Source organism: Notolabrus celidotus, chromosome 23 (assembly GCF_009762535.1).
Source record: "Notolabrus celidotus isolate fNotCel1 chromosome 23, fNotCel1.pri, whole genome shotgun sequence".
NCBI lineage: Eukaryota > Metazoa > Chordata > Actinopteri > Labriformes > Labridae > Notolabrus > Notolabrus celidotus.
The window spans coordinates 18,151,973-18,178,837 of record NC_048294.1 but is presented as its reverse complement, the minus strand read 5'-3'; the positions used below and the strand labels follow the sequence as shown (position 1 = coordinate 18,178,837).

The 26,865-nt window shown below is 39.2% G+C and overlaps 1 protein-coding gene across 2 annotated transcripts; it reads right to left on the bottom strand.

The window, feature by feature from the left end:
* Positions 1-1,048: 1,048 nt before the first annotated feature.
* paip2b (poly(A) binding protein interacting protein 2B) lies at positions 1,049-17,284 on the bottom strand. 2 transcript variants are annotated; one of them, XM_034676293.1, is made up of 4 exons: positions 17,024-17,284; positions 5,627-5,793; positions 3,272-3,454; positions 1,049-3,168 (listed from the first exon to the last, which is right to left on the bottom strand). In XM_034676293.1, exons 2-4 carry the CDS (start codon positions 5,780-5,782, stop codon positions 3,112-3,114), a joined length of 396 nt encoding a protein of 131 aa, XP_034532184.1. In that variant the 5' UTR covers positions 5,783-5,793; positions 17,024-17,284; the 3' UTR covers positions 1,049-3,111. The 2 variants fall into 2 exon arrangements, with proteins under 2 accessions (XP_034532184.1, XP_034532183.1); XM_034676292.1 differs by lacking the exon at positions 17,024-17,284 and adding an exon at positions 14,451-14,621.
* Between the last annotated feature and the right edge of the window lie 9,581 nt (positions 17,285-26,865).

Below are 26,865 nucleotides of genomic sequence, written 5' to 3'. Positions count from 1 at the left end.
CCCTTCTGTAAATATAACAGAGACGAGGTTCAGGAACTATACTGCAGCCAGTCAGCAATGGGGAGCTCTAAATCGTTAGACTTCGAAGCAAAGAGCTCATCTATTTTAACATGCAGTCTACGGTTTCAATCTAGAATCTGACCACTAGATATCGCTGTAATCTTTCTACACACTGTACCTTTAAATGTCAGGTTATAAATCATATACACTAAATCAATAACGAACTATGCTTTAAGCTGCTTAAAATGGGAATTTTAGCATTGTCCATTGAAAACATTTTAGCATCTACCTTAGAGTAAACAAACTATCACACTTTCTCATGCGTCCTCTCGTGCTGTTCATTGTAGCCCTCTGCTGGATGCACCTTACTGGCTAAAGGGGCCTCTGGAGCTATGTTATTTTGGCAGTTTTGAATAAAAAATAAATGTAATGTACAACATAATAGAGTAAAATCATCTCATTCTCCACATTTGACAAACTAAAAATGTTTGGGTTAGTATATAATGATTTACTTTTCTGTGTATTCACATACTGTGTCTACAAGAGCAGAGCATATGGTTTAACCAGGAGTCTTTGAATACTGTATAACAATAATAAAATATGTCACACTACTTTAACTCACCCTGTCCCGTTAAAGTTACTTACCATACACCTTTCTGGAGTCCCTGAGCTCCCTTGTCTCGTAGGTTCCTCTGAGTCTCTGCTGTAGACGTCCTGCTGCTGTGGACATTCCAGACTCTAGCTGCTACAGGTGTGCTCGACTCTAGCAGCAACAGCTAGTACTGCTATCCGTCTCATCACTATCATCCCTCTTTCCAACCCTGATTCGGTTGAGGCAGATGGCTGTCTAACACGAGTCTTGTTCTGCTCAAGGTTTCTGCCTGTTAAAAGGACGTTTTGCCTTGCTGTTGTAACTACCTAATTAACAGAGTACGGTCTAGACCTGCTATGTTAGAAAAAACATCTTGAGATAACAATTGTTGTGATTTGGCAATGTACAAATAAAGATTGAGTGATTGATTGATTGATGATTGACTCAAAAAAGGCATTTGTCTTTAACATCTTTATTCATCTTTTTTCATTATTTTTATTTGTAATGAAATTCATACTCTGTCTTCTGGACCTTTTTTTTTTAACGGCTTCTGTCTAACTTATCTAAACAAATCACCAAAAATGATTTCATGTTGTACAATCCACCTGGCGGACATTCCTATTGGCTTCACCAGGGTGCCATTCAACAGCTGTGATCCAACACTGTGTGAGGAAGTTCAATTTAACCCAACATTTGACTGTCTCTACTGCAGCCTTTAAGAACACACTTGAGCACTTCTCATGAAAGGGACTGGAGACGGCACATGGATGTTAAAGAAGTGCTTTCCTCTATCAGACCCTCTCAGTTGAAGTGCACGAGTGTCCTCTTAACGCTGATACAGTTAAATACACAAGACATTATTGTCAATACCACATACAAACAGTGGCATGAATAAGCATGTTCAGATCACAAGATTTTCCCTTATGACAATACTGCTTCTGCATTATTCAGCAAAGTTGGTCAGGAACTATAAAAGATCACTCAATAATCTGATTATTGTTGATTAGAATCTGAGTTTCCTAAAAGGCATCTTCACATATACACATTTTTCCTAGTGGCTCACAATTTAACTGAGATTATACTTGCACTATGGGGAGATGCTTCTTGGAAAGCCATACCACAATAATGATTTATTGTTAAAAAGAGGAACATCCTCAAAAACATCAACCTACAAAAAGAGGAACAGTAAGAAGCCATATTGTCAGCCATTTGTTCCATACTGCATTATTCTGAATGGCTGGAGCAATATTGTCCCCTAACATATCCTCCTGCAAACAGGACTGAATGGACACCACAGGTTACTGTACCCAGTAGAGACAAATGCCTCATCCTCGAAACTTTACAAAAAAAAATAATAATAAAGAAAATAGAAGAGGAGAGGATATCTGAAAACCTGATTTGGATATGGACACTTGATCTGATGCAGGACAAAACCAAGATTTCCTGACAGAAAGAGGCAGCGGCTTTGTTCCAGACCAATACTCCCCTTTAACAAGTTCGTTCACTACACCCCCATAAATCAAAACTGAACCGAGGATAAAGTTAAACAAAACAAAGAAAGAGACAACTGAGTTTTTTGGAAGGTTCAAAATGCTCCGACCTTCCCTCTCGTAATAAGAACTTTCTTACTAAACTTAGCTTGACAAATGACTGGATACTCGTGCTTCTTTTTCTGAGAAACTGGACAAAAAGATGAACATGGAGCTCCACATAAATTGGGGAAATAATTTCTTAGCCATGATTACACCCATCAATGTCCATCAAGCTCACTTCAAACAGAAGTATGGAGAGTAGAGTCTGTATTTGGTTTGGAACAGAGCCATTGCACATACAAATAAGAACTTGCATTTCAAGATGCACTGGCGCCGTGGTGTCATGGGGAGCTTATGACACCATCAGCAGCAAAATGTTGACTTTGTGTGATGACTCTACAGAGCAGTGGCAGAAACCCATCCAGTCCCCTGAAATGTTGATCATTCTCTAACGTCTTCGTAATGGAAACCCTCAAGTCTACTGCTGATGTTCTTTTATTAAATTTGACCGAAATTAAATTTACATGTGTGACATACTTCTTCCAAGTTTATCATATTCTGGTTTCATTTTTTTCTGGCATCACTCCTTTGTAGCTGCCACGATTCTAAGGGGACAACAATAAATTCTGCATACTCCGTAAACATCAACAATGTCACCTGAAATGCCATGATGAGTTAGCGCCCGCATTAGGGCGGTGCTGGTATTACACCCATCCCCCACCCCTGTTCCCAATGTCCCTCAGTTTACAAGAAACAAACAGGAAATAAAAAGATTAAAGAAACAAAAAGAAAAGAAAAAGAAATCCCCCCACCCCCCAACTGGGCCTGCCAGCACGCCACTGACTTCAAGTGTGTGTGTGTGTGTGCACGTGTGTGAGAATCAGTGTGTGTGCGGTCTTGGCCGCCAGAGTCTCTGAGAGCATGTAAGGACAGGTGTATGCATGTGTTTGTGTGCGTGTGGAGGCTCCATGGGGGTGAGGGGGACCCCTAGTATTTCTTCCCCGGGATGAACTCCTTTGCTTCAGGATTCAAGATGCTCTTCCTCTGCAGAAAAAAAGACATGGACACAGAGAGTAAGAACAGATTTCCTTAAAAATTATTATTTCAACGACTGATGTCTCTTAAATGACATGCATCTCTGACTCACCGCCACTTCCTCCAGATTGCCATGGTGATCGTTGACGGACAGGCCATTGAGCTGCTGCTGCAGCTGTCCCACCCCCTGGTTGTTGAGGTCACGTGAAGGGATGAACCAATCCTGGTCCTCCTCCTCAAGCATTTCCTGGAAGCAGCGCTCCAAGAACTCTTGCTCCAACAGCTCCTCCTCCACCTGGGAAGAAGAAGGACAAGAGAGCAAGATCAGACCAAGCGGCAAAATTTGGCCACGAGAATTGAAGCCAATGTGGGAGTGTTAAAAACTGCAGTTCTGTGAATTTAGAGACAGCTGAATGGGATTTGAATATTAAAATAAAATGCATTTTAAATCATTAAAGTTACTTTTGTTGGATTAAAATATCTCCATTCTACAAAGAAAAACGACAGGGAGGGAGAGCGAGGACACAAAGTGAAGACTGAAGGTCAAAAAGGAGCTTTGTGTAGGGTATTAAAACAGGCCCGTTAAATTGCTGATGGTAATCAATCATCAGCCACTGGTGGAAAATATAAAGGCTGTCTGGGTGGCAGCAGATCAGCATGTAGTGGCAGAGCAGACAATCACATGTCAGATGACTGAGTGGGGCCCTTTATTCTTTATTATGCAAACTCAATCAAGAGACAGATTTTAATAGTAGACTTGCGAGTTTAAGGGCTGTGCAGCTGCCACATGACTACATTATAGATCAAAATGGATTATAGAGACAGGTACATATGTTACAGTCAATTCTCTTCCTTATAAGAATAATTAAAAAAAAAAAAAAAAAAACCACATCTGTGCTCTCTGGTGGAGCAGGGATATGTCTCATAAACCCTAAACATGTTAGTGAACTCACCAACATGGGTAGATGACACCTTATATTTCGGCAGCAAAAGTTAAGCTAGCTTCAATGAGCCTGATTCACTGATATCTTAAGGTTTTCTTTAAATTACTCTTAAGAAGGTTTTTAAGAGAAGTCTGTGTGTTCTCAACCATGGAACTGTTCACACGTCTGTTCTTAAATTGATGAATGTCATTTCCTCGTAAGTTTGAAGCGCATGCTCGCCGTTCCTAATTAGCAAAGATAAACGCCCTTTAAATGCCCATATAAGGGCATGACACTGCAGCGCCACACACAAAACATCAGACAGGCTCGAGAGAGGAGGAGGAGAGACATTGTGAATGTGCAAATTAATTTAAACAGCTTGTGCACTGGTCTTTAAGTAAAAAGTTGATTTAATTGATCAGAAACAGAGGTGGTGCTTCTGAAAGTGAAAAAAACTGATGTCACTCAGTACAGAACGGCTTCATCATAAACGCTGCCATGTAAACAGTAAAGGACATAACACAGATAAGGGGAAATAACACAAGTTTGATTCCAAATTTGAAGGGAAAATTCCTGAGACAGACTTTTCTCAACTTTTTGTCCGTTAATTGAAACGATTGGACGGTAACTTCATTCTAAAAGCTGACAAAAATGATTGAGGTGTGACGGATCAGTCATTAAAAAGGCTAGTTAAAAGTTACTATTGGAGAGAATAAGTTTGCCTTTCATCATATATTATATAAACTATAGCCTTTATCTTATGTCCTCTTATACATCAGGCGACTATTTTGTGTTTGTAGGTCTATACGTGGTCAGTAAAGCTCATTCTGATCTGATTGTGATATTTTTCTTAATTCTCCCGAAGTACAGGAAGAGCAGTAATGGCTGTTGCACAGGCAGATCCTGCTGCACATCAGCCAGCCGGAACAGGGTGCGAGGGCCGTTAAACGCCGCTTGTAGCTTTAATTTCGAAGTCATACCTGAGTGCTTATTACATATTAAGAATTTAACAATTTGTAGTAAAAGTTAAAATTGCACGATTGAAATAAAAGTTTATTAAAACATGTATTTACAAAAGTTTTCATTATAAAAAAAAGGTGGTAAATGAAGGAAAACACTGTACACAATAATTTGACTCTGACATGTCAGCACTCAAATGTGCTATTGAGGTTTCTTGGATTTTGTTCTTAGCTACAAACAAATCCCAGATGAGAACACTTTAGGAATGACCAAATTTTCTTAAAAACTTCTAAAGTGGGTTTAAGAATAATTTGTTCTTAAGGACGGTTGGTGAATGAGGCTGGTTGATTTTAAAAGACAGCTTCTTTCTTCAACCGACTGAAGACAGATGTTGCCTAAAGGGTCGGGTATATCTGTGGGTGTTATGGAAAGATACATTGGGCTAATATCAGAGTAGGTCATCTCTCAGAAAGTTGAGAGTTGGATTCGACGTCCTGATGACCACATGCCCAAGTATCCTTGGGCAACACACTTGACCCCAAAACCAAAATCGGTTTGACCATAAACAGTTCAAGGATCCATACCTGTCTGTTGTACTCCTCTTCATTCTCCATCCACATGTATTCAGCAAATGGATTGGCATCATTGCCCTCTCCTGCGTGCCCATTGGCCACTTGCTCCTTTGAGTCTTTGCCTGAAGCTCCGCCTCCAGGTGTCTTGGCCACTTCTGGACCACTCATCTCAGCCGGCTCTGTTTAGAGAGACAGTTCCAGTGATTAATACAGAAACCTTTTGGTAGATCACAATATCGGAAATTGTTATTCCAATTGGACCACACTGATGAAAACAAAATATTTATTATTCATTCCTTCCATCGGTAAAAATGTCTTCATCCAGTCACATACAACCATCTGCAACAGCTATCCATTAATTAGAGGCCAGAAGAGTTGGTTGAGCAGTGAGGTTGGCTGTTTCCGAAATCGCCTACTATACTAGCAGTACGTACTGATATGTCCAAAATTCAGTAAGTAGTATGTGAACAAGAGCAAAATCTGCAGTATGCCAAAACTCCCCGAATGTCTACTGATTCGGGAAAATATCTCAGTATGCATCGGACCAGTCTGCCTCGCGTACTGTTTCCCATAATGCATAGCGCTCGTTCTGCTTTTTCTTTTTCCTCATTTTTTGACAGGAGGAAATCCGTTTTTGGGTGCTGTGAAAGTTATCAAATTACATATAAACCACTTCCTAACTTTTAAAATCCTAAATGGATGCTAAATAAGCATTTTATTTATCGGCTTCGCCGTTGTTTACTTCCGCTTTCCGAAACCGGAAATCCAGAGAAGTCTGGCTCAGCATGCTGCATGACAGATCGGACAGAACAGTCATACTACATACTTAATTCAAACGCAGTATGTAGTAGGCAATACCTACTGCCTACTACATTAGTAAGTAGTATGTAGCAGGCCGTTTCGGAAACAGCCGTTGAGTTCAACATTTCCAATATGGCTCCCACCAACGATTTGCTCCAGATACAGATGGGTGACGTCACGATTACTACGTCCATTTATTACATTTCCATATTGCGGGACTAATGGATGTTATTATTAAATCACTGATTTTTAACAAATCAAAGAAATTACATTTTATATTGGCCAACAGCCAACCTGTTCTGAAAGTATTAACATTTGGCAAAAAAAAGAAGGGGAAAAAAAAGTCTCAGTCAACCACTATTTGTGAGTTACTGCGAGTTCTGTGGTCAAAAACCTCACTTACAGTCATCACTAACAAAAAAAGAGACGCAGGTATGACGCTATTAGTGCAGCAATACAATTTGTAACTGTGTAAAATGATCCACAAATAAATACAGTGATTCACAAATACATACAAATATCCACAAATAGGTAAACAGATTTCCAAATGAAGACGATGTGAATACCATGAGAGGGGTGTTCATATGGTCTCTTTTTGTGAACATTGTAAACACAACCCCATTTGAAGGCACCAAGTATTGAGCGTCTGTCTCGTCCTTTATGTCAGTGATTCCTGTGACATTTTACAGACATGCAAAGTTTCTCCATCTCACTGCACTACGTGCGTGCACACACACACACACACACACACACACACACACACACACACACACACACACACACACACACACACACACACACACACACACACACACACACACACACACACACACACACACACACACACACACACACACACACACACACACGTTTCCAGCAACTGATGCTAATGTTTTCTTCTTTTGTAATTTAACGTGGTTAGCAAGCCGCTTTCAGATGCTTTGCTGCCACCATCTGACGGGAATTTTGCATTACAACCAGACACATGTAAAAACAGTGCATAATGTATATTTAAGCTTCACTGATAATTGCACTTTAAAATGTCCCAATTTATTCATCCTAAAGGCTCCGCTACACTGGGTGTTTCTGTTGTCTCTGTCAAAAAGGGCCTCTGTTTCAGTCTGCAAACTTGCACACTAAAACAAATCAACACCTGTGCTGGGGTTTTCCATCATTCAAAGTGCAAGGCAGCTGCCTGCGCCTGATTTCTGTACTGCCCAAGCCTACTCAGAGACAGACGGGGGTTTCACGAAGAACACTAATTTTCAACTGCAAGAGCATTACACTGAAGTGGGCGGCATTGTAGCAAAGTCAGTCTGTTGCAGTGGAAAACACCCTGATCTCTGAATGCACATTCAACCTGTGGAGGGATCGTTCATATGAGACAGTTGACACTTTTTGCTAACAGACTCCAGACTGCAGTTTATTTCATAAACCCCTTTTCGACGGAGGCAGTTTCAGGGCTGGTTCGGAGACGGCGCTCAATTGAGAACCGGTTTCTCGTGTTTCGACTGTGAGTGAACCGGTTCCCGGCCGGGAAAACCAGTTGGTTCGCGAGGTGAACCAGCTCCGAACCAGCGTGAGCACCAGCCTGGAAATACAACCTGGTTTCGTGTTGGTCGAAAAGAGGTAATGCATTACTAGACCTCAGTTAAACAAAGACCAGACATTAGATCATGGAGGATGGTGTTTCTCTGTATTTCATCTGAACTTGTGTCCATATTCATATTCACTTTATCTGTCTGCCTGTCCCTCGATACGTTGTAGGAATGGGCATTTCAATCCAATACACTATTCGATAATCACTGACATCAATTCAAAGATTATTCTTAACAGTCCGTTTGTGTGGCAGTCGCATAAACCAGCACCAGACGAGGTCATGCTAGTAGCAGGCACTGGCAGCGTCTGTCTCGACCTTTATCTCTATGCCGCTATTTCTGTGACGCAGCAGTGTGGCATGTGTGTTAAAATTTTAAAGCCACACTCTGCAGTTTTTCGGTGTTTCTGAATCTCACACAACACACTTACTTCAAGTACATGTCGCTAATGTTTTCTTCCTCTTTTGCTATGTGATGCAGTTAGCATTCATCTTCTTCTGTTATTTATTTAATAAGGTTAGCAAACAGCTTTAAGACGCTCTATTGCCACCATCCGGCGGAAATACCGTATTACAACCAGGCAGCGGTGAAAACGATAAAAATGTTACTTTTAAAATGAAAAAATTCTCATCAACTTTTTAATTTCTAATAAGTGAACGAATATTTGAACATTCGAAAATCATGTCCCATCCCAAGTACATTTAGTTATTAATTTAATAGTTAGCGTACTCGCGTCTTGGTTACAGCACATCTGCAAGTTATCAAAAAGCTCAGACATGCACAAGTATTGTAGAAGAGTACATGTTGATAAATGAATGAAAATTAAGTAAAACCTTGTTATTGCTACAAATATTCAGAGGCTAAGAGACACAGAGGTGAGAGCTCATAATTACCTAAAAATTCCAGATCTAAGAACTGTATTGAAATGGGCAAATATTCATAATGGGTACACTTTAATCATTGCATTGCTATTCAAAATAAGATGATAATTGCATCAACTTTTTAATTATCTATCTTGTTTTTTTATATATTACTTAAGATTCAAAAATCATGACCCGTCCTGAATTTACATTGCTTGTTTTTATAGTGAAATTCACTATTGCACTTTTAATTTATAGCAAAATTAATTTGACTACATTTAAGGGCTTTTTCAGTCCATCAAAAATTAACATCAAAAGAAACACGACATTTGAATGCTACATTAATGGTGAAAAGAAGTGATTATTTGTCCATCCTTGCTTCTACACAAACAGACTGCTCTGATGATAAATGCCAACCATAATGACATAATCTTCAGACTGCCAGCCAGTTCCAACAGACTAGTCATGACTCAACTGCAGGCCTGCGGTGGGATGAAGGGGAAAAAAGAGTCAAATGATGATCTCAACCAAACTATGTGCAAGGCCCAAGGGTCAGCCTGATACAGACACACCATCGCAATGTTTCCCTCGCGCGGGCTCGCTTACTCCGACTCCAAGCAGCATCTCCCACCTGATTTATAATTCAGGTTATTATGTTACACTGACGTCTGGTCCTGCTGCTTTTGCCTCTATCAAAGTATTAAAAACATCCTATGTGTGCCAAGTCTGACAGGCTGTCGTTCACTCCAGCAGTAATAGTACAGACACAATGTCCTTCAGAGGCGTTCAAACAAACACGTATTATCTAGGTAGGATAGAAGACTAAAGCGAGGCGTGTCTGCGTGTCTGTGTATTTCTATATAATAAAACACTCTGATCATGCTGTACAACTACTGACACAGTAGTAAGAAAATTTTGCAGGAGAAAATCTAAGTTCTTAATTTTATTTCCAGTATATTCAAAGTGTTTTGAAGCCTGTCCATGTGTTTCTAGATCAATTTCAACTGGAGTCTGTAAAGTGATTCAGACTACGTACAGCCTCAAAGTTTACTTTATCTTTTCACATTAACACATAACATTTCAGATAGGGCTGGGCGATAATGATGATTATGATATAATTTTTCTCAATGTAAACATAACAAATGTTCATAAAATATGAAATTTAAACCTGTAATTACACCCCCCAACCACTGGATAGGGAGGGGGCGCTAATGTGCCTTAAACGCTAGATGCCATCCAACATGTGACAGAAGACGGCATTGAAAACCCAATCATGTCGCAGGGTAAGACGTAGGCGAGCTTAAAGACGTTTGCAGCAGAATGTAAATATAGCTGAAACGAGAGACAGAAAACGCAAAACCTAGCAGCTCAAAGCAGAGTCGTTAGTCTGACACTGAGTCGACTCAGCGTGAACTATTAACTTAATACATTTAATTAAATATACTTTCAGGATGTGGGTAAAAGTCTAACATGTTAAATATGTCCACCACGACTGTAGGACAACTGAACACTGAATAACCGTGATGCATTCACTGCACTGTGGGAAACAATATCACCCCGCCCCCCATAACCTTTAGTAATCTTAAAGGGGAGTGCACTACTCAACACAATACTCCAGTTAAAGTGATACACAGTTTGATTTATCTTTGTTTTAAATTTAAATCAAATTACTTCAAAGTGAGAAAAATAAGAATCTACAAACTAAAACTTCACAAAAATATCATCTTAAACTAAATACCTACTTCCTGTTAGCAGCGTCAGAAATGATGGAATCAAAAAGCTTATCAGCAAACTAAATCCAGATACAAGCTAACAAACTGTCTGGTTTCATCAACTTCATCAAAAAAAAATCTGCCTTTAAATTTAAATGAAATAATGATTTGATATTTATTGTGAAAATTATTGATATCAACTGATATGAAAAATTGTTATCATTATACCCTTTATTCAATATCGCCCAGCTCCAACTTCAGATGTGTTGTAGTGTGAATTTTGTCTGCAGAAATGACGACTATAGATGTTTGTCAACAATTGTTTTGCATCATGAAGATGAGACCATGATGAACTACAATACATCCCTGATATTAAAGCTCTGATAAACATATGTCTTATTTTAACGGTACAATGCCACAGTAAAAATGTCAGTTGTTGATCATCAGACATTCAAAATCCATGATTTTTTCCCCACAGTGCGTCCAATCTGTCAATAAAAGCAATACATTCCTGTGACAGGTTGAGTTTGTTGAGGAGTGTAGTTTTAACTTTGTCACTTAAGTGCAACAAGTGCGCAGTGGGTACAAATCCCCACTGCCTCTGGGTAGATTCCTCATTTTCATTGATTTCTTTGCGGTTCTCTTGCCATCATTACTTCTAATAGCTCTGTGTCAACCCTGATTTATCCCAGTCTGGGGATACATTTGAAAGAATATGTAGTAAGCTGTTTCAAAGCAAAGATGAAAATGCAGGTCAGAGTCTAGTAAAGTGACTGTCCACCGCCATGCATTACGTGACCGTAGTAAAAGTACAATACAGTCCTTTAAGAACACATATGCCTGATCATGGCACTTGAGTTCCAAGTCAAAGAGAGAAAATGTAGTTGTGGAGTTATAGGGGCCACAGAAATTGTGTTTTTTATTATTCTTAATGCTAGGGTTGGTAGTCACAGAAATCTAGCATGAATTTGAATGTAGCATTTCCTCAGAATTCTGTCTAACGCGCAGGAGGGCGGGCAGAACTGCAGGACGGGATTTGATTGGTTTCATAACTAGCCATGATCGGTCTCTGGAAATACATGTGTAGTAGTGTGAGATTCAAAAAATGTGCAAATTCCAGGGACTGTTGCTAATGTTTCTTCTTCTTTTGCTATTTAATGCAGTTAGCACTATTCTTCTTCTGTACAGCTAGCAAGCAGCTTTAAGATACTCTATCGCCACCGTCTGGCGGGAATACCGTATTACAACCAGGTATGTAAAATTGTTCTTTTAAAGAGGAGAAAATATTCAGATGAACTCTTCGAATCTGAACGAATATTCGAGCATTGGAAAATCATGTCCCATCCCTAGTCAGTATACCTCTGCTCATCTGTCCGCAGACAGCGTGGTGGAGGGAGCATCATGAATAAAGGAAAGCACTGAACCCTTATGTACTGCATGTAGCACTTAACATGTCCACATTGTGTAATGGTGTGTTGGCCGCCATGTAATATTTAGATAACAGAGTCTTGCATCCACAATGCCTGAAAACAGAGGGATATTTGATCCAATCCAGTGCGGGTTATCTCCCTTTTTGAGATAATAGACAGATATGATTAGGTTATCTAAGTCAGACAGCATTATGGCATGCTGTGGGTAGATAATACCTCTTTGAAATATACCTGTACATTTACTTCTGCTAAAGTTTGTAGAGAAATAATAATTAGACTTTCTATTTTTTCTCACATTTTCAGCAAAACTTGGACTTGGACTATTTAATGTCTAAATATATTAAATACCTCTCTCTCTCTGTGTCTGTGTGTGTTTGTGTGTGTGTGTGTGTGTGTGTGTGTGTGTATACATGTAGATTGACTTCTTACTTTGCTATTATTTTTTTTTATTTATCTAGTCTTCATTTTCACTATATCATGAAGTTTACAGACTGCCTATCCCTCTATAAAATGTTAGGCTTTATTTCTAAAAGATACACAAATGGAATTTGCAGTTGTATGAACACATCTCTTTTTGTCCTATGTTTTTGTTTTTTTTTTCTCCCTTTTGCTCCTTTTTCTTACTTTATTTATGTATACTATGTCTTCAGTGAAGATATGTAGTGGGTGGGGGGGTTAATGGGAAGTTGAAAGTGTCTGAGTGTTTTGCACTCAAAAATGAAAACAATAAAAATAATATTGAAAAAAAAAGAAGCGCAAAATGAGCAACTTCAAGGCTCTGAATCATTGACACAGAGGTCTTGAATGTTAATATATCACACATTTACTGAATGGCATTATCAAAACTAGGGATGCAGGATATTATCGGTATGGAGCGATATTGGCTTAAAAATGAACTATAATTAACTGATAAAATAATGGGCTGCTGCACACATGTTGGGCTCATGTTTTAAGGTAAAATTGAATTCAAGCCGCAGTCTGTAAGTTACATGTAGCTGACTAATTTAGGCACATTTACTGTCAAAGAGTAAACCATATTATTTAATTTGTGTTTAATTGCTGTACAGTTGCACTCTTCACATGTTCCCTGTGAACAGAGGTTAGGTTCACTTATTATGTCAAATTGGCCAAATGAGCCCTGGTTGTGGGTTTGTTATGATTGTCTCAGGGAGAGCATCATCCAAGTTTTAAGTTGGATGTATCTTTTTGTATGAATTTTGCTTGAAAGCAATTGTCATAAATAAATATGCAGTTTTAAGTATTTTTCTTATTTTGCACAAGAAATGAATATTACATAACACATGTGATAAGAGTATCACCATAATACTGTAGGCTAATTCCAATACAGAAGAAAATTGATGATTTCTGCAATTAGGTGTGCTGAAAAAAATCCAATATCGTGCATCCCTAGTCAAAACTGATTCTACTTAACATTTTTGTATCTAAAACTGAATATTCACAGGTGAAGAACTGACGTAGATTTAGAGTTGTCAGATAAAGATGATTTTTTTTTTCAAGTAATGATGAACTCAATTTATAACAGAAGGCTTCATTATACAAGTTTATTGCACAACTCGTTAACACCAGCTGTGCACTGCTTTGTAAACAGCGAGATAACATCAGAATAAGCGTAGGTATAACTTTTATATAAACAAAAACACGTTTTGAATACCCACTTTTTAAAAATCCACGTGTGGAAATGCCTTTTAACTCTCGTGTTGTGATAGCATTAGCAAGCGTCACGATATGATACGATGAAATCCCCCATTTCAGTCTCCATTTGATCAGATATGAGGACTAAGGGGATTACTGCACATGCTAAATTAAAGATATACATATGTGTTAGTGGAATAACAGTGCATTAAATGTGCTTTAAAAGCCCTGTATATGCCGCTACAGCTCGGATTATGTAATGTAACAGCGTACAGTATGTAACAGGAGCTGTGGCGTAGCGTCTTCAGACCTGCTGAACCAGACCCGAGTCCAGGCCTACACAGAAAGTTGATAAATGGATTGGATGTGTTGAGCTCTGGTAAAGCTCAGCCGCTGGTCCACAGTGGCAATAAAGATTGAAGTAGCTGTGCTGTCAATGAAGAACGGGCCTAAGGTGAGAGCTATCAGCAACAACAAAGGGTACATGGTCGGGGAGCTCCGAAGTGCTACATTAGGAAAGTGGTGAGCATAATACGCGTTAAAAACGCTCCAATACAAACAATAATCCACGTTAAAAACACACAGGATGATATTGTTCCACGTAAAGTGTGTACCGAGGTCAAACTCCAGTCCCGTGTGGATGCTTGAGGGCCAAACAAAGTCTGTGCTGAGAGCTAGCACGCTGCTACAGCATGGCAGCATCAGGAAAGCAGGTCAACAAGCACAAACCTCCTAGATTACAACACCTCAGCGACACTCAAGGTTAATAAAGTTACCTTTACCTGGCATCGTGCTCTCGATGTTCGCTCGTTAGTGTAACCTTACACAAAGTTGTTGCAACAACACGACGAAGACTGCGTGCTCGTCGTTTCTCCACTGAGGATTACTCTGTAGCGATGCAACGTAGCTCAAGATAGCTAAGTCCTGTTAGCCACCGTGCTAACGTTAGAAAGCTGAGGCGGTCACGTGGGCTGGTGGTGCATTTCAGTGCCTCCGGGAATGTCGGAATTCCAAGTGTTACTTTTTAAAAATGGCTACATCTTAAGCTAAATTCATCAGAAGACAAATGTTGTTTCATCAAACATATAGTCAAAGCAGGGACGTGCGGTCAGAGTAAAAAATAAACAATGATTTAATAAAAATTATTTCAATTTCAGCTCTCTTGTCTGTCCTTTATATTGCTTTTCTTTTTGTATCCAATAATGTCCATGATTTCATATTCAAAATTGTTGAATTTTCATATTTCATGTTCAAATACATGGGTGAGACGTGAAGTGTGGCAGCAAGCAGCCTCACCTCACCTCAGATTGCAAAATCCCTCACTGACTGGGTTGAGGCCAAGCGGCAACCTCCGGTCTAAAAATATGAGTCCAATGAGGAAGTGTTAAAAGCTGCAGTTCATCGAGGATCCGCTTGAGGCCTGCTCCGTAAGTACCGGAAGTCACATACACATGAATGGGAAAAAGCCGATCTTTGCAGCATTAATAAACATGTTTACAGCCTGGTACAAAAGACGAGTGTGGAGTCTTGATAGTTCATTTCTCGATCGACACACACTGTGAGGGGGTGAATTTTTTTCTAACGTGGCAAATTCGAAGATATTAAGATTACGAGTCTTCCAATGAGAGGCACAGCTGACTGCAGGAACACTGTAGCTGTTGGCTAGGAGGCTCAAAGCCCGCCTCTTTACGTCACACTGGCTCAACGGCAGCAATATGGCTGCCGCTGACGATTGGCCTCAAACAGCTCTTCAAAAACAGATGGGTGACGTCACAGATCCTGCCGTTCTTCTACGCAGAAACATAGCACAAAATAAAATGTGCAGCTGCAGTCTGTTCATCCATTCTTCAGCAGCAGCAGCTCTAAACCAGGAAATGATATCTCCAAAAAACTAGTGTGATTACTTTTCTCCTCCACACAGACAGACCTCCACCATTGTGTTGACACAGATGATTCTGATTCTTATTGGTCGGTGATCAAGAAGTGACATTGCTGAGCGCGGCGGTGTCACAAAAGTTGAACTGTTTTCACCTGAGAGCGCTGCGACAAAAGTCGTATGGCGCTGAGGGTGTTTTTTAACTGAGGGCGCTGAGCGCTGAAAACGCTAGATCACATTGAGTTTGCATAGAAAACACGCGCAAAAAACGGTGGCAGTGGACACGCCCACTTATGCTTTTTAATTTTCTGTATTACAGATATTGTATTAATTTCAGAATCATGTTGTCCATTAAAGTGAAATGCAGGCATTTGCTGTGGACGTAACATTGACCATTTTAAGCGTAACACTGGTTAAGTATGGACAGCATTACCTCTGAAAACTGTTAGCACATATCTATGAATGTAGAGTACATATGAAGAGCAAATGAGGAATAAACACTGACCAGCTGTGTTAGACTGTTATTTACCTGTTTTATAACACTGTATTTAGATAAACTGTGTACTATATAACTGTGTTGTAATAATTAACTGTGTATATAGATCAAATGTGTTGAATTGACTAATTATACCTTGATAAATTGTATGGAATTATAAAAAAATAAATATTAGTGTAATCGGTAAACACATGTATTATAACAATTAAACCTTTTTTTTTACTCTGCTTTGGCAATAACCAAATGTCATGCAAATAAAGCAATCTGAACTGAACTAGAATAAACGGATTAGACTGCCACAAAAAAAATACTTATTGCTATTTTAATGTGCCCAAAACGTTTCACAATGACACGCCACAACAACACTCAAAACTCGGAGCTCACGCTGGGTACTTGAACGCAGCCTCTGAACAAACATCTCCCAAGCCCCGCCACAGCACCGCTGGACTCTCCGCTCACTTCTGAACATAAATGCCTGCGTGGCTTTGGAATTAAACGAACGAGCTGCTTATTAATAACAGATATATAGACTGTCTATGCTTTCATAAACACAAATGACAATGCGGGCAGGTCGTTGTGTAGGCTAAAAGCAACATTATCTTACTTTTGACTGATTTAGGTGTAGAGTAGTTGAAGATTATGTACACATTAAACCTTTATTTAAGTTAACTTGACAGTGCTCAAACCCGTCGCTGTCCCAGTGACACTTTTTTTCAATGTCCGAGAAGACTTTAAAGTAGTTTGAAGAACTAATATTTGTATATTTTTCCCAGCTATATGAAGACTTCCGCAGTGAAGCCAAATGGTCAAACGATTGCCATGAAATTGATGCAAGTTGTAGGAAAATGAGCTCTTGACAAAGTTTCTTCTACGTCTCTTGTTATTGACTGTGTGCTTCTTTCATCATGCATATCCTTTATTTCTTTCTTTTGAGGACCCTACAACAAGCCTCCCCCTTCACGCCAGCAATAACAAACACTCACCTCACAACTTCAAGAGTAAATAATGGGGGAATCCGTAAACCAGCTGTCTCTTTTCCGGTCCAGTATGTCACCAGAAAACGACACAGTCAATGTATTCTTCTAAAAACTCCACTTCCCTAAACAAACAAAGGTCCCATGTGAGGGATCGCTCGCGTTATTGGCCCTAAATCGGATATATTCACTGTTTTTCAGCACAAACGTCGATGGGGAACCTTGTGTCGTGGTAGCGTTTGTCCAGCTGCTACTCTACACACATTGGTTGGATTCGACGTCAGTCAAGGCTTCCTCGCTATATGATTGGTGTACACAAAACCAGGCCCCGCCCCACTCACTCTATTCTCGTAAATAAACAAAATATAACCTTTTCTTCTCATTGCCCCCTTTTCTAATCAATATGGGCAGTTAATATTTGACAACGTGGTTGTGTAGACAAGGTTGGCGACTTTTCTCATGGATAAATGTATGCTTGTGTTTCTATAAGGTTGTAGGATAAAAAGAAGCAGCTATACCAGAGAAAATAAAATGATAGGATACACAAGTTTGCAACTTACAGTACATATTTCCTACAACCACCATTATGAAAAACTTCAACACGTTAACATAAACTCAAGCTTCAAGTGAACAAGAGCTAACTGCTGTTACTGGTACTTTTTATTATTTTATCTTGTTTTACCTTCCTGTTTTAACTCAACCATTTATTGATTATCCCTTCTTGTACTCCATATATTAGCCCGGCTTTTACCGTGGTTTCTATTTTATTCTTTCTTGTACGTGAGCTGTTATCATATAGGTTTTTAACAGTTTTTATATAGTTATTATTTATATACATATACATATGTGTACACTGCAAAAACTCAAAATCTTACCAAGTGAGATTGTCTCATTTTTAGTCAAAGTGTCTTATTCCATTTGATTTAAGATAAAATTACCTAACAGGTAACATTTGAGCAAGATAGAGGGACTTGTTTTAAGACAATGCATCTTAAATATATTGTTAAGTCAAACAATCTTGAAATTGTTTTGGGTTGTAATTTAGAAGAAACAAGGTTTATTTTACATTTCATACATTTTTCAAGCTGAGATCTTATTTGTAAAAGACGGATAATCTTGATTCAAGACAAACCCTTTACTTGATTTAAGTAAATGCATTTTATTGGAGAATCTATCAGAAAACAGCTCCATTGATAAAAGAAAGAAAGAAAGAAAAGTTTTTTTACGGGTGGGTTACAGTTTTCAGGCAGTTTCTTCTAAATCAGATAAAAATATACATCCTCAAACTACATGCACACAATGAAACACCTACTTTTGAGCATAGCTGGCTTATCCTAAAAAAAACCATGACTGAATATTAGTATATCCAGCTAACTATGAGAAGACATTATATCTCAAAATGCTCAAATTAAACTTTGCAATCTTATTTCAAGTACAAGATGGTCTTAAACCAAGAGAAGTGCCGCTATAATACAACTCAAAAATGAAGGTGAATATATCTTAAATGAAGAAGTTGACATGAAATGTATTAGTGCAAAAATATTTTTTGGAGTGAAAAAATACTAATTGTTAGCATCCTTGGCTTATACTGAGACACTAAGCTTTAAATACTGGTAAAATATTGCTTAAAATAAGTTTTCCCTGCTAATTTTCAGATCACAGTTTTCTAAATATTACTTCCTATTTAAGAAATCTTACCAAGCAAATTTTGAGTTGTTCTATTTACAGATTTTTTTGCTTATTTCAAGGTAAAAGTACCTTGAAATAAGTTTTTTTTCTTGTTTTTGGAGGGGCATTCTTTCTGGCGTATGTGGTGAAAAAGGCCCAGCAGAGACTGTACTTCCTCCGCCATCTGAAGAAGTTCAACCTGCCACAGGAGCTGCTGAAACAGTTCTACTCTGCAGTCATTGAGTCTGTCCTGTGCCCTTCCCTCACTGTCTGGTTCGGTTCTGCTACCAAATCAGACATGAGGAGACAGCAACAGACAGTCAGGACTGCAGAGAAGATCATCGGTGCCCCCCTGCCCTCCCTCCAGGACCTGTACTCCTCCAGGATGAGGAAAAGGGCAGGAAAAATCCTCACAGAGCCCTCTCACCCTGGTCACCACCTCTTTGACCTGCTGCCCTCCGGCCGGCGCTTAAGAGCTCTGAGCACCTGAACATCCCGGCACAGGAGCAGCTTCTTTCCTCAGGCAGTTTCCCTCATGAACAATCAAACTGTAAACCACTAAAGACTCCTGTGATATTTCACTTACACGTGCAATACTTTGATTTCCGGTGCAACACCTCAAGAACCACATGCAATATTGTAATTTATTCTATAACATATTTTATTATTATATTCATCTACACCACGTGCACTCTGGCCAATTTAACTTATTTCATGTCTTTAAAAGTGCTTCTTTACCTTTCTTTGTACAGTATTTTTATTTTTATTTAGAATTTTTGGATTTGTGTTTAGGTTTATATATTTATTGCCCTTACTGTCTTGTTGTTAAGTACCATTGTTCCAGTCACCCCGTCAAATTCCTTGTGTGTGCAAACTCACTTGGCAATAAAGCTTTCTTGAATCTTGAATCTTGAATAATTTTCTCTTTTTTCTTGGTCTCGTCACCATGGTGCAATACTTAATGTGCAATACTGAAGGGTCAGGTGCAATATTCATGTAGTGCAATATAAGCTTGTCAGTGACACTGACACTGACGTCAAGGGAACTTTACCGGTGACAGTGTGGACCAGCAGGTTTTTCTGTGTGTCTTCCTTTGGGCTCTTCATGTGTTGTGTGTAACAGTATCAAATCAAATCAGCTTTATTTATATAGTACTCTCGACACAGTACGGTTGATCTAAAGTGCTTTCCAACAGAAAATGAGGAAAACAAAGAGCAAATGAAATAAAAACCAACACTAACAGAGGAAGAGAGAAGGAAAGCAGAGTGGTGTGAGAGCAGTATGATGTATGCATGGACTGTGATTGCAGCCACTGGTGGTACCGTGCCCAATACAAATTTCACTCAAGGGACAATTAAGTTTATCCTTATCCTTATTTTGTGCAACACATTAAATGTAAAAACATTATTAAACAAACTATATGATTTGAATGATGAACACAGACTGTCATTGGTTAAGGGAATGAATACTACTGTTGCTGATCACATGAAAAGTGAACGAAAAGTAATTGCAGCAAATGCTTTGTACAGCCAAAAGTCGATTAATTGTGCTTTATATAATTATTAGAGATGATTAATTATCTAATCAATTATTATTTAGGCCAAATTACAGCAAAACATATAGAAATGTATATGGGCCATTCTACAGAATCGGGTCAAGGCAAGGCAAGGCAAGGCAGCTTTATTTGTATAGCGCATTTCACACACGAGGGCAACTCAATGTGCATTACTTTAAAACATTAAAATCATTGGAGACATTCAGACAAGCATAAAAGAACATAATTAAAATGACAAATATAATAAAAAAGAAAATAAAAAGGAAAATTTGAAATATATTAAAAATGACATTAAAATTTTAATTTAAAGTGAGTTAAAATGAGCTAAGACAGGAAGGCAGTGTCAAATAAAAAAGTCTTAATCTTTGATTTGAAAGAGGTGAGAGTTGGAGCAAACCTACAGCTTTCAGGGAGTGTGTTCCAGATATGTGGTGCATAATGACTTAACGCTGCTTCACCATGTTTCGTTCTGACTCTAGGGACTGAAGCAGACCAGTACCTTATGACCTCAGAGGTCGAGGTGGTTCATAAAGTAGTAGCAGATCAGCAATGTATTTTGGGCCTAAACCATTCAGTGCTTTATAAACCATCAGCAGGATTTTAAAGTCTATTCTCTGACAGACAGGAAGCCAGTGTAGGGATCTAAGAACTAGAGTGATGTGGTCTACTTTTTCGGTCCTTGTTAGGACTCGAGCAGCAGCATTCTGTATGAGCTGCAGCCGTGTGACGGACTTTCTAGGGAGTCCTGTAAAGACCCCGTTACAGTAGTCTAGTCTGCTAAAGATAAATGCATGGACCAGTTTTTCTGCATCCTGCTGAGACATAAGTCCTTTAATCCTTGATATATTCTTAAGGTGATAGAAGGCTGACTTGGCACTTCAATATTGCATAAGGAAAGGCTCAGGTGAGCTCTCTATTTCAATAAAGCTATATGTATGTGTATGCATTCGTGTGTGTGAAAAGGCAAATTTACTCCTTTAATAATACAGTTTGAATGAATCCCTAAAATGCTAATAATTATTTTACTTATTGGCCTTTAGCTGTAAAAAAAAAAAACAACATTTAGAATATCAACATCTTATTCTTATAACATTGCCAACATCTTGATTAAGCCTCAGTCCTAATGTATGGGACATCCATGTATCTAATGTAATCACATAATTTACCATGATCAACACAGCAGGTGAAAATGAGCTAAAATGTAGAGACGCCTTTGGCCAACAGCACAGGGGGTGCATTACCCTAACTTTACAGTAGAGGGAGGTTGTAACTCACACTGTAGTTTTCATGCAGTGGTGGTATGTCCATGGGCAGGCACATTTTGATTAATGTTGTGTGAGTGGAATCAAGGACGTACTGTGTACTGCACACTTATCCCACTCCCTCATCCATGACAGGAATGACAGTTAAAAATACTACATGATAGTGTAAGAAATACAAAATAGGGACAGGACTCGATCTGATCTCATCTTAATCCATCATGAGCATTGCACCTCGCAGTATTTAGCAAGTTACAGCGGCAAGGAAAAACTTCCTTTAACAGGCAGAAACCTTGAGCAGGACCAGACTCGTGTTAGACAGCCATCTGCCTTGCCTGAGTTGGGGTTGGGGTAGAGGAGAATAAGAGATTTTTAAATACCAGGTTTGATTGTTTATTCATGCAACTTTTGCTTAAATGATGACTGTCTTGCAAGAAAAACATCAGTATCTTCGTGTAAATTTGATATTTCTACGTTTTTTAACTGACTTTCTTAAAGTGCAGAACACCTAAATCCAAGTAACGGAAAAGAAAAGGAAAAAAGCTTCTTTTTTTGTTTTTCACAGATGTGCAATTTAATTTGCATTTTAACCAGCCCCTTCCTCACAAAGATCCCCAAGGTTGTTGTTTTTGAGAACTATGTCTCCAGTTTGGCAGAAGCGATATCTAAATAGTTATGTAGGGGTTTACTGCATCTAAAAACAGTGACCATATTTGACTCTGTTGTTAAAGTTCCACATCACTGAAAGTAGTGTCTGTAACAGATTTCCTGTGTTACATATTTTTTCAGCTTCTCAGCTGTGTGTTAGATTTATTATCTATGTTGAGCAGGAGATGGGGACACAAAATCAGGGCTCAAGAACACCAGATGTGTCTTTGTGTGTCTGCAACAATATTCAGAATGCGTGTAAGTACAGTTGAATAATGCACACTGGCCATTACTTGTGAAGGGCTGCATGAATGTCTTATTTCATAGTAAACAACACACACACACACACACACACACACACACACACACACACACACACACACACACACACACACATACACACATACATAGAATTGCTCCTTTGAGACTAAAGGTGGTCAAATATGTCCCGGCTTTGTGGCTTCTACTATGGTTTGTGTTCTTTGTGCTCTGTTCATATATGAGAGTTAGGGGGGTCCTTGGATGAAAAGTGGTTTGATGTGAAACGCCCCATACTCATAACCAAATTTACAGCCCACACCAACATACATTGTCAAGGCAGTACATAGAAAAATAATATTAAATACAGTCCAGTTATTCTTACACTCACTCTTAAGTTATAGACAAAAGGAGGTACTCAACTTAAACTTCCCCCGTCTCCCCTCTGCTGTTTCTCCTTCTCCTCAAGCTGTCCCTTTCTGCCATAAATTTCCCCTCTGTCTTTGCTTTTGAATCATAAATTCCCTTCCTGCACTTCTCTCTCCATCGCTCCTTCTCTCTCTTTATTACACAATAGCCCAGACTCAGAGGGCAGTCTATGTTTGATGTATGTGTGTGTGTGTGTGTGTGTTCCTTTTAACCAAGCCTTTCCTGTGGCTCTATATCCCCACCCTGGCTTCACTGGTGACTTTGTCACAAACACACACACACACACACACAAAAACTGGAACATATAACACACCCTTTCATTCACATGAGCAGACAGAGACACGTTAGCACATGCTACAGATTGCTGTTATCATATTCTGCACAAATACAATATCCCTGCACGCTCAAATGTCTATCCTTTAAGATCTTGTTATCACACACCACTGAAGGTCTGTAAACACACCAACGAGTAACAGGCCTTCATTATGTTTAACTTTATGAAAAACTTTGGTGATCAAATATTTCTGCTCCGTATCTGAAAGCTTAAGAAAGAAAGCATAATGTAACTCAGTACATGCAGGTATTTCTCCAGCACTCTCTCCCTCCATGCATGAGACTGTTAACAGTTTGAGACACTTAGCTTAGCATCAGTGGCGTACTCAGGCTGTTTGAGGGGCAGGGTGAAAACCTGAAAAAAGGGCACCTCCTTTCAGACCCCTGGTTCTCTCAGCTTAGTGTTACTTTAAATGTACTGATGCTGCAGTACAACAGGCAGTCTGGGGGACCTCCCTCAGAACATTTTGAGCATCTAACACTTAATTCCTGCATCATGATGAATATTTTTGTGACCAATTGTGGTGGAAATTAAATTATGAAAAAGGGAAACACAAAACTATTGCTCTATTTTTATATTATTGATTATATTACATAATTAATATGGCATAATTAACTACAAGGGAAACCAGAGGGCAATTCTTTTTACATTTAATTCAGTGGAGGGGCATCCAGAGGGCACTTTTGTGCATTTAATCCAACTTAGAGGAACCCAGAGAGCACTTTTTAAAACTGCACTTTAAGGCATTCAGAGGGCAATTTTTTTTAACATTTTAAACATTTGAGGGACATGTAGAGGGCACCTTTTGTTTACATTTCATAAATTGGAGGGTCATCCAAAGGGCACTTTTTTACATTTTATACATTGGGGGGGCATCAAGTGGGCACTTTTTCATGCGTTTTCCACTGAGAGGGCACCAGAGAAGGCAATTTTAATGTTTTATCTACGTCAGTGGAATCCAAGAGGTCACTTTGCAAGGTTTCTTTGGGACATGAGGGCAACCCTGCCCCCTCCCCGAGTACACCACTGCTTAGCATAAAGACTGGAAACAGTTTGCCAGGCTCTTGCATGATCAAGCCAGCAGCAACCTTGTTCAATACATACTGTATGTGTTGCATGTTGTCTGTTGTATTAATACAGATGCAGTAGTATGTTCACAATGATGTCATGTAAAAGGCAAAGTTTGGGATTATTCACTTCACTTTAATGCCTGAGAGTTTACCCTCTTAAGTTAACAGTGTTAAACGTAACAAAGAAGTTTAGTGTTAACTTCTTAGCTTGCGAGGTGCTGGTGGATGGTTTATTTTTTCAACACAACAGGCCAGCTGTTTCTCCAGGACCATCTCCCACTTCAATGCTCAGCTAAGCTAGCTAGCCACAGTTGTTTACAGATGATGATTTTACACTCATCAAGAAAAGCTATGACACAAAACTGCCACAAAAAAAAATTAAGTTAGAAAACTGATCACTTGAAATCAAGAGTGAGGCCTTAAATCGTATCCAGGGAGGAAGTTCCCATTGAGGTTGTGTCTTAGATTGTGGTCTACTCAGTGGAGTTTGTGGAATAACATTTTGTGTGTTTGCATGCCTGCATGTGAATGTTTTGGGTGTGTTTCCGTTGCTCGAGGACTTCCAGGGTCCATGAGATAATGTGGAATTCATGAGAAGAATGCTGCACAGGGGTTCCTTCCTGTCACCTGACTCCATCACTTCCTTTGTAAAACTTCCTGCGTCTGGACGTCTAAGGAGAATGATGAAACTGCACCTAAACCTTGACCTTCAGAGTTTAGGGATTCCAAAGTGATGGGGAGCTGGTTTGCAATGGGTTTACAAGGGTTTCACAAAGATGAGACAGTGGTGGAAAATTGTGAAAGCAGGTAATTCTAACATTTATTAAAGATTTGTTGAAATGCTGCCTATAAATGCATGTTATTAGAAAATCAAAGTAAGCAAATAAATAAGGTTATCAATAAAGTTAATTAGATAAGGAGAGATGGAAGAGAACGAGGGAGGCATATAAACAAGGAGTGGATAGATATAGAACTACAACAAAGGAGGGCATGAAGTAGAAACACAAGCAAAAGAAAGAGGTGATGGCAGGAGCTATATGGGGCCTCTTGGTTTTTAGGCAGCAAGGGGAGACATGCCAGGTAATAGCTTCCAGACACACACACACACACACACACACAAATGCACCCTAATTCGATTTGGAAATGTGACAGGACAAGGAAACTGAGTGTATGTGGATGTGTGTGCATATACCAGGGGCCTTTTCTTTCACAGACTCAAGCAGTCTGGCTTCCTTTGCCCATTGGGAGTGGGGCCAGGGTGTGTTAGTGTGTTAGGGTGTGTGTGTGTGTGTGTGTGTGTGTGTGTGTGTGTGTGTGTGTGTGTGTGTGTGTGTGTGTGTGTGTGTGTGTGTGTGTGTGTGTGTGTGCGTGCGTGTGCGTGTGTGTGTGTGTGTGTGTGATTTCAAACTATGGGGGTAAATGCATGCTTTCAATCACAGCTCTCAAGGGGAGAAATCAGCACTGGCTTGCACCAACTTTTTGAAAGTTCTCCAAAGTAGGACAATCAAGTAGACCCTAAAGATTTGTGGACAAATAGGTAGTTTGCCACAAAATCAGCCATTAAAGTTAGTTCCAATACAACCACTTGGATAGCAGTCTAGCTATTCATAACTAAGGCAAGCGGCCAATCGACAACTAAAGACAGAGCGCCAAAATTATGGTTATAGGGTGTCTACCCTTCAAGCTTTTGGGATGTCTTAACCATATAAGCCCCAAAATCATATTATTAGCATCTCTATCAAACTACTTTGTTGCATAAAGAGCATGAAATAATAAAAGTATGTGTAATGTGCCAATGCTAAATATGAATGTATCAATCAATCTTTATTTGTATAGTACGGTGGCCCTAAAGGGCAAAACCATGGACTGCCCATGGGAGATGGAAATAAAACACTTTCCTCACACTATAATTTGAACTGTGCTTTTGGAGTGCAATATCCAAATGGTTGAATGAAAATACCTAGTCCATCCAAGCAGCCCTGTCGTGTTGAGGATAGACCTGCTACCTTTTAATCTGATGGTTCTGGGTGCAAAACCCACTATGTGTTGCAAATGTGAGATGGAAATGAAACACTGTCCTTACAATGTGCATAAGCTGTGCTTTTGAACTCCTACAAAAATTGTGAAATGAAAAGACCTACAAAGGCAAGCACTGCAAAGTTGCCCTGTGGTGTTGTGTACAGGGCTGATGCCTTTCAATGCAAGGGTCCGGGGTTTGAATCCTGGTACAGACCGTCCATGGGAGATGGAATTAAAACACTTTGCTCACACTGGACTTGAACTGTGCTTTTGGAATACAATATCCAAATTGTGGAATGAAAAGACCAAAAAAAGCAAGCTCAATGAAGCAGCCCTGTGGTGTTGAGAATAGACCTGCTACCTTTCAATCTAATGATGTGAAAAAAAAATCGATTTTCTTATTGAACTCATAGGCAAAAAAAGATTTCTGAGAGTCAAACTATTCTAGATAAATACTTTGTGTGACTCCTCTGTCATCCTCTCTGTGTATGGAAACACACCTGGCAGCTGGGTTTCTCTTTACAAAGGTTGAACATTGCATATAAATGTTATGAATATGTTGCCCAAGCCACTACAGTTAAAAGTAGAGCGGATTAATATGGATAAAGAAT